At 33.1% G+C, this 8988-nt stretch overlaps 1 protein-coding gene across 1 annotated transcript; it reads right to left on the reverse strand.

The window, feature by feature from the left end:
• Nucleotides 1-902: 902 nt before the first annotated feature.
• Nucleotides 903-8225, reverse strand: LOC149542020 (laccase-1-like). The gene is made up of 6 exons (XM_089797062.1): nt 7997-8225; nt 7417-7568; nt 5642-5886; nt 5318-5446; nt 2508-3464; nt 903-1197 (listed from the first exon to the last, which is right to left on the reverse strand). The coding sequence occupies exons 1-6, from the start codon at nt 8093-8095 to the stop codon at nt 1067-1069; spliced, it is 1713 nt and encodes a 570-aa protein (XP_089653188.1). The 5' UTR covers nt 8096-8225; the 3' UTR covers nt 903-1066.
• Between the last annotated feature and the right edge of the window lie 763 nt (nt 8226-8988).

The following is an 8988-nucleotide window of genomic DNA, read 5'->3' on the forward strand; positions in this document are numbered from 1 at the left end:
GTTTTCCATGTTTCTCTATTTCATAGAAATTTGGTTGTGATTGGGTACCTCATCAGGCCTTGTTGTCGAGACCCAATTTTTCTTTCAGCATTGTAGTTTCCTTGTTTTTAATGTATTGTTTGTAGCTACATTGTTGCTCTTCTTGGGGGGGGGGGGCGGGGGGGGGCGGGTATTAGAGCAAAGCGTTAATTTAATTTAATCTATTAAATTATCTTTACTCACTTCTTAAGATTCCCCTTTATGCACTTGCATTTCTATTTAATAATTAATTAGTAATTATTAAATGTCATTTACCTCTTAGGGTTTCCCTTTTAGGTTTTTCGATCTTCTTCTATAAGGATTGATCTTTTGTAAATATCTCTTATGTTTTCACTAGTCTGATAATATAATTTGCATATTCTCAAAGGAAAACCCTTGCCTCTTCTCTGTTGTTTCTTCTCTTGACAAGTTCTTGCATGCAGTTGTTCTTTGGGTTTTGTGGATTTGTATTGCTCAAATCCTTCAATATATTGAATTCGTCAATCCACCCACAATATAAATTAATTATGATCTCCTTCTAATGCCCAAAAATCTTCCTTATACATTTTAAATGCATGTTTTTGTTTACATAGTATGTTGTACATAGACATGAACAATGGAATGATGGAACATGTATTAAAATTATTAGATACATCTCATACCACACAATTGGTGAGAATTGTATAAAGATTAATATATTGAATTCTAAGGTTGTGTAGTCCAATCATATGGACAACTTAGAATTTAAACTCTTAACTTGTACAATATAAGAAATTAGAATTAAATTTTACACTTTATTGTCAAATGATTTACCATTGAGGTAACATGTTAATTCATGCATTGTAACTATGCAAGTTAAAGAGAAACAAAAACAAAAAAATGAGTTCCTTCAAACTTCATATTTCATTGATTAATGGTATAGCCTCGAAAAATAGCTCCAAGGTGATATGTATGCTCATATTTTCAAGATCAAAAAATATAACAAACACCTCAAACTATAAGCTAATACTTCTTCAAAACATTCACAAAAGGAAGCTTTCGTGTTTGGTTAACATGAAGGTAGATCATTGGGAGGTGGAAGTATAGATTGCCCAGGACCAGGCCCATTCTCCACCATGATTGCAGTGGCTAAACCCCATGTTGTATGTATTTCTAGATGACAATGAATGAACCAAACACCTATAAAAACACAAAGAATCGTGTTAGAATTATGGCATTCTAAATTTGCTTCAAAATAAATTTAATTATGCACTTCTCCCAAACCCACTTTACACCAATGGGCAATTTACTTGAAAGGAGAAAAACCATATTGCTCTAACCAGACCACTGATAACACAAGTCAAGATTTAAGATCTAAGAATTTGGGGGTACTAGATTTAGGGTTTAAAGTTTAGCTACTTTAGACATGGAACTCATGGACAATATATTTGAAAGAAAAAAACTCTATATTGGTCTAATCATACACTAATAGCATGAGTGGGAATTTAGGGTTTGGGATTTCAGAGTGTAGGGTTTTAGGTCTTAAAGTTTAGGTTTTAATCTCTTTTTTTTAAATCAAATTCCACTGTTCTAACCATACACTAATAACATAAGTAAATATCTTGGATAAGTGATTTTGAGTTGAAAGTGTAAGGCTTTAGGTTTTCATAGGATTGTAGGGTTAAAAGTTTAGGGATTTGGGGTATGTGATTCAAGGGATGTATAGTTTTAAGATATAAGGCTTTAATCATTTTTTTAGGAAACATATTGCTCTAACCATACACTAAAAACATGAGTAAGAATGTAAGGTATGAGATGTTGGGGTGTAGGATTTTGAGATCTAAAATTAACAATTTTAATTATGATATATTAAAATGATAAATGTTATTTTTTGAGTCAAACTATGTTTCATGAGTAGAGGTTCCCATAAACTCATCTCTCATGAAAATGAATGGAGCATGTATCACTCATTGCATCTATGTGATATATAAATACTCACAAGATGAAGTAAAGAAGTGAAATTGTATAAAGATATTCTTTAATGGACATTGCAGAACATTTTTTATAATTAATGTTATCATATTTCTACAATCCATTTGAAATGTAAATCTATGTTTATGGATTCGATTGTGTATTTTTTTTTCGCATCAACGTTTCGGATCACTCTCTTGTGATCCATCATCAAGATAGGAGAATGCAAGAATAGTGAGATATGCACACCAAGCCTCACCGAGATGAACTAAAAAGAAAAAGATGGACAAGGGAAGCACAAAGAACAAGGAGACTCTTCCTTTCCCGCTCTTCCCCCTCTTTGTCTTTTTAGTCGTTATGGGTGAGACTTGGTTTGTGTATCTCATTATTCTTGCATTCTTTTATCATGGTAATAGATCTCAACGTTAATCCTAATAAACATACACAATCGAATTCAGAAACATGAATTTACATTTTCTATAATCATTTAAAAAAATAAAATATTTAAGAATTTTCAGATCATGTACTTGATTTCATACCTGGATTATCAGCTTTAAACCGCAAAGCCGTCCACCCTGCACTGGGCACGGCAACAGTATTACGCAGAGGAGGATCCACAAGATTAAACCCCGCCCGATCCCTCTCCGGATCAAAGTTCCCAAATCCATTTCCCACAACATAAAAATTAAACCCGTGCAAATGAATCGGATGATTCTCAAAGCTTATCAAACTCGTATCTTGCAAAACAATCTCAACATTATCATTGAAATTGACGACGGCAATCCTCGATCCAAACTCAGGATTCATGTTAATACTGATCAAATCGTCCGTATAATTGAACTTTCTCGGTGGCTTTGCCGGAAAATCCCTTGAAAAAACCCCACTCATATTATAATACGCCGCCTGCAACAACGCCGTCAACGGACGGACAAATGACTGGTTGTTCATGGACGCCACGAATCTGCCGCCGTAAAATCCTTTGCAAAGTTTCCCCTTTGGACAGTCTTGTAACCCTAGGCCGATCGTGAAGAAGAACTGGCGGTCGATTTTTTCCGGGACGTCATTTGACGGAAAGTCTCTGGAGTTGAGGCTTCTGAGACTTGCCGTGAATTTGGTGGCGAAGGCTGTGTCTCTCATGACGGGAAGATTTCCCGTCGGGACTGGATCGTTTTTGGCGTCAATTGACAGAGATGGGCTTGAGTAGAGCCAGAATGCTGTCGTCATTGTTTCGTCAAATGGGACTGTCGACGTCACGTATGGCCTGGCTGCCACGCTGTACTTTGCTGGGCGCTGATTGGCTGTGACTAGGACGTTCATTGTTTGGCCAGGTGTTATCATCACCGCTTCTGTCGTGAAGGGTTTTGTGTAGGTGGCGTCGATCTCGACAACTGTCATGCTGTGGTTGGCGATTGCGAAGAACAGCTCGTCGTTTAAGGCTGCGTTTATGAGACGCAGCATGTATGTCTTGTTGCTTTCGACCCTCTGCACAAAGGTGTCTGCACAATGGTAAGGGGATTTAGATTCAACTAGCATGTATAATACGTCAAATTACAGAAAAAAAAAATAAATTCATAAACCTAAGGGAAAAACAACTTGTTAAAAAAGTATGTTTTGAACATATAGTTGTGATATCGTTATCAAGATCTAATTATGTAGTTTTCAAGTTACATTTATTAACTCATATTTTAAGCATTGTGGCTTACATGAATATGTCTCTTATGAGAATAAATGGAACGCTTAGCATGCATTGTATCTAGGTGATGCTCAAAGCAGGTTGGCCTTCTTCATACTATAACTCAGTATGATGACTTATTGAAAGGGAGGTTGTCATTTCTAATTAGATAGTTTTCAAGTCAAGATCTAATTGTGTAGTTTTCAAGTCAAATTCATTGACACGTGTTTTAAGAGTAGTGGCTCACATGGATCCATATTTTATAAGAATTAATGGAATGCTTAGCATTCATTGCATCTAGGTGATGCTCATAGAGGTGAAGCATTGGGCCTTTCCTGAGGTCACCCATCTCATTCCTTTCATCTTGGTGATGCTCACAAAGGTGAAGCATTGGTTCTCCTTAGGGCCATACATCTCATTCATTGCATATAGGTGATGCTCACGGAGGTGAAGCATTGGGTCTTCCTATACGTCAATCTTTCATGTACTAAATTCAATATGTAATGACTTATTGAAATGAAAGTTGTTTTTTACATTTTTTTTTTATGACATAAATAAGAACAATGGTCCCATTATGCTCTCATTATTTGATTATGAATTAATGTAGATATTTTTAATACATTTATTTTTAAAAGGGGGAGAAATACTAATGAGTTTGTACTAAATTTGTGATATAGGTTAAATAGGCAGTTTGACAAGTAAAATAATGTTAATTTTATGTTGGAAATTTTTATTGTTTATGATATTAATGTTCTAGGTGAATTATAATAAAAGCAAGGGAATTGTAATGGAGGGAATAGACGACAAAATTGTTTAATAATATTTACATGTGAAACTATCATTTAGTCTAATTAAATAGAAACCTCTAAACTAAATTAGACATCATAAATACTTCTATGTCAAGAAAAACACCTAGTTTGACTTGAAAATATTGCATACCTAAATTCTAGTAGCAATATCATCATTCAATCTATGTTCAAAAAACTAATATAAATATGTAAATAGTAATATATCTATGCCCTTTAGATAAATAAGCATAAGATAACAATTATTTATAAGTTTCGACTTTTAAACTATATATTATTCATTTGTGCAAGTGTATATTTGATAATAATTTTTAAAATTAGCTATTAATAATAAAAGAGGATTGTGATATTTTTGATATTGTTATCAAAATTCAATTTGACTTGTGTAAAATATATCCTACTTATTAAAGAGGATTGTCGAAGGGGTTTATCTCAAATTGTCAAAGCAGTGGATTACCATTATAGATTATTCAAGTGATTGTTTGTGGGCTTCCATTTAGTGGCAAGATTGCTACTTCTAAGCTCTTTGTGGGCCATCTAGTTATGGTAATTGCCTATAAATGTGTAGTTAATTAACTCGTTGTGTTTGTTATCTTTCTTACATATAGTTGGTCACTTTAGGGTGTTTGTATTGGTGTGATTGGATATGTATTATCGATTGGTTGTTTGCCTACCTCAACTAGAATATGTTGAATTCTATGTTAAAGAAAGAAGGTCCCTCATTGTATTCTTTGCCAATTCAAAGCATACCTAAATAATGATACTTTATCATTAAAACAAAATAATGGTTTACCACATCTTTATATGTAAACATATAAACTATTATCTCAATTAATAATTACACTACTACAAAAAAAGGAAAATAGTATACCTTTCTTCGAGCAAGGATAGAGAGGTCCTGGCAAGCCATTAATAGTATATGCTTCAGATACATTAGGTCCTCCACCATATTGAATGGTATCTTTTTCCACTCCTAGAACATCTTCATCCCACCACTCACCTAGTTCAAAAAAAGAAAGTAGGAGAACTCAATTAAACAACAATTGGTCAAGCTTCAACAAAAATGTATAAAAAGGAGATTTCTTGGAAAAAAATATGAAGTTTGAGAAAAGGTGAGAAAAATGGAGTTCTAATATATTATTTCAGTGGACTTCTATTTAGATTATTGGAAATCATACATAAATACAATTAATACCTAATATGACAGGTACTTCCAAATCAGGTTTGGGAAATGGATATGGAATTGTTTTCTTTGGATAAATGATTAAAGCGCCATGTACAGATGCTCTTTGCCATGAAAGGTGAGCATGCCACCAAAGAGTTCCTCTCTGTTTGGTGACTCTAAATTTGTATGAGTATGAATGCCCTTTTTGTATTGGGCATTGTGTTACATATGCAGGTCCATCAGCCCATCCTGTTCTAAGTTGTCGAATTCCATGCCTGCAATGCAAGTTCCACAACATAGTTTTTCTCTATTTAGCATAAAATAGAGTAAAATTTTGATGTATTTATTATTTTATGCATTTGTGTGAATTTCATAGAATTGAAGTAATTTTATAAGAAGTCATTTATCATCCCTTTAATTATAGATTTTTGTTAGCCATCAAAATCACTAATTTTATTTCTTTATTTATATGTTTTTACATATATTATCCTATAAATCATCCTTTAAGGACATATAAAAATATTGTTTAAAGCATGAATAGCATATGAATCAATAGAGTACATAGAGATTATAATTGCATATTTGAATGATAAATAAATAGTAATAGTTTAAAATAAGATCATTGCAATTAGTTTTAGATTAAATAGTTCCTTGAAAGTTTACAATATATTATATAGTACATGAGTTGAAATTTTGACCAAAACATTTAGGCTTAGATTCAATGTGCTTATGGTGATTGTTAATGTGTTTATACAAATTCATTATGTCAACAATATTGTTTTTGAATTGTATTCCTTTTTTTATGAGATCATTAGGAAATGCCCATTACTCTATGACAAGTTTTTCTTTCACCATCATATCATGTCAAATATTCTCATAGAAATTGGAAGTAAAGGTATTTTATGCCCCCATATCACCACCCACATAGTGAATCTTAGAATCTCACCACTCCATTTCAACCATTTTTAGCAAAACTCCTATTTCTAGACCCCCGCTCCATTTTAGTTGTTTAGCCACCAAATTTTGTGGTCTTTGCATCACTCCACATTTTCTCAAGGGTGTGGGTAGTCCCCTCTTGATTAGTAAAGATTCACTTAGTTTACTTGCCATATTTTAGCTGAATTTTCACAATCTAAGAGCAAGCCTAACTAAAAGATGGTGGCAATATTACTGGTATTAGTTGAGAGTTCATGGAAAATGGTAAAAATTTGTCAAGTTACGGATTGGATAACCCTAATGAGAAAAGTTCCCATCCTATACTAGTGTTGTCTTTGTGGCATTAATATATTGGCTTTTACTTTTTTATGTTAGACTGATAACTCATAGTTGTTTCTATTATTTCCTATTTTGAAACAATATGATTGTAGAGTTCCCAACTTTAATAGATCACAATCACATTCCACCCACTTATTTTAAAAATTCCTAGACATATACTTCAATGATTAATTTTATAATATTTAAAATCAACTATTTATACTCACATATAAAGTCGAGTTGTTTGGCCTTTAAGTTTATAAACTAGAGGGATAGCATTTGAATTACAACGGCTATCTAAATAGACTATCTTATAGAGAGGGTAAATCAGTATAATGGCTTATGCTAAGGAGAACATAGATTGAACTATTTGCAGACAAAAGTAAGTTAATAGAATAGAAAAATGTTGAGTTTAAATGAGATCTGCACTCTCATTCTTTGCAGCTTCTTTTACCATGGAGAAGTACTAAACAAAATCAAGAGCCTTGAGGAAGTTAACTAGAAAGCCCCTTGTTCAACCAATATAAAATAATATGCCACATGAAACTTACCAGTGCAGGGTAGTATTAGAGTTGACATGGTTAGAGACCTTTATAACGACATTATCACCCTCAGTAACTGCAATGGTTGGTCCTGGATATTGCCCATTCACTGTTAAAATAGATTTAGAATGGCATAGTCTGGTGATATTAGTATATTGCACCTGCAACAACATAAAACCAATAATAGTTTTAAGTCAAATTCAATAATTCACTTTTGAAAAGAAAACAACAACAATCTAATCCTCAAAGTGGGTTATATTCATCTATGTATATGCATATAGTTAGTCTGTAGGATCATTCAATCTAAGTAGAGTAGAGGATGAATCTCTATCATCTTCTCTTATTGATTTTGATTAACTCCGTTTTAATGGCTTTCTATATCCATCAAAACTTCAATAGCAAAACAGTAAATAAGTCTCTCCTCCAATCATAATAAGTTACAGAAATTGTAATCCTTAGCTGATGCACAAAGTAATGAAACAGTACAATCGAATATAACTTGAAAATGTATCCTAAAGCCTACTGATTATATTTAAACAAATTAAAACTTCAACCATGAAGTTAGCCTTAAAAAAGAGTATAAGATTACATTGAAGTGGAAGAATTTAGTGTTTTCAGTGGAAGCAGAGCTCATCAAGAAAATAAAGACCAACACTGCTACACCATATTTAAACCCTCTGGTTTCCATTTGGTTGCCCTTCTCACTTTTCCTCCTTTTTGCTTGATATCCTTTGCAAAACAAAAACAAAAAGCTAAACCACTTTCTAAACTGGTTATAATGGCAATGGCAATGAAGTTCTACTTTGAACTATAGCATTCATCATGACTGCCTCCTTATATAGGAGGCCTTCGGAATGATGTGTCCCAAAATACTATTTTTCTCCTACCGATTAAAATTCTATTAGTTTGAAAGGAATAAGGGTTGGTGTTGATTCATGTATTCTGTCTTTGTGCTTTTAATGTGTTGGATGATAATTTGGCTACTGACAAAATGGGGTGATGAAGTATATTTGAGAGACAGCTACATAGAGCTATCCTCCACCATAGACTGTCCTGGAATCGTTTGATTATGTGGAACAGCATTCAATGCACGCTTGACCTTTTGTCCAATTGTAAAATCTATTTTTCGAGATGTTTTTTGAGTTAAAATTACGTATACTACCTGTTTTCTTTTGGCCATTTTCAATTAAGGGTAATTTGTTATATAAATATATTATTTGGTGATTTTTTCTTTTTCTTTTTAATGGAGGTTCGGATTTATGAGCAAGTTAATCTAAGAGAGGCATGAAGTTTGATAATAAACTAATTTACCGAGGGTCGTCTCAGAGAATTTTTGGTATTCGATAAAAGAGCACTAGTCTATAGGTTGAAACCTCTTCAGCTATATCCATTGCATCAAATTGGGCACCATCCTGCCCTCGTTTCTTATGATGTGGGAGTCTTACACTTAACAAGTCTTAATCTCTAGTGAACTCATTCGGAAGCATTTGGAGGATTTCGGAAGCATTTGGAGGATTTCCTTGTATTGGAAAGAATAGAAAGTTTTTAAGTTCAGTCATTTAGAACTCAAATTTTTACATA

The sequence above is a fragment of the Cupressus sempervirens genome, chromosome 8 (genome assembly GCF_028749045.1).
Source record: "Cupressus sempervirens isolate cs-2001-9-10 chromosome 8, ASM2874904v1, whole genome shotgun sequence".
Lineage (NCBI taxonomy): Eukaryota > Viridiplantae > Streptophyta > Pinopsida > Cupressales > Cupressaceae > Cupressus > Cupressus sempervirens.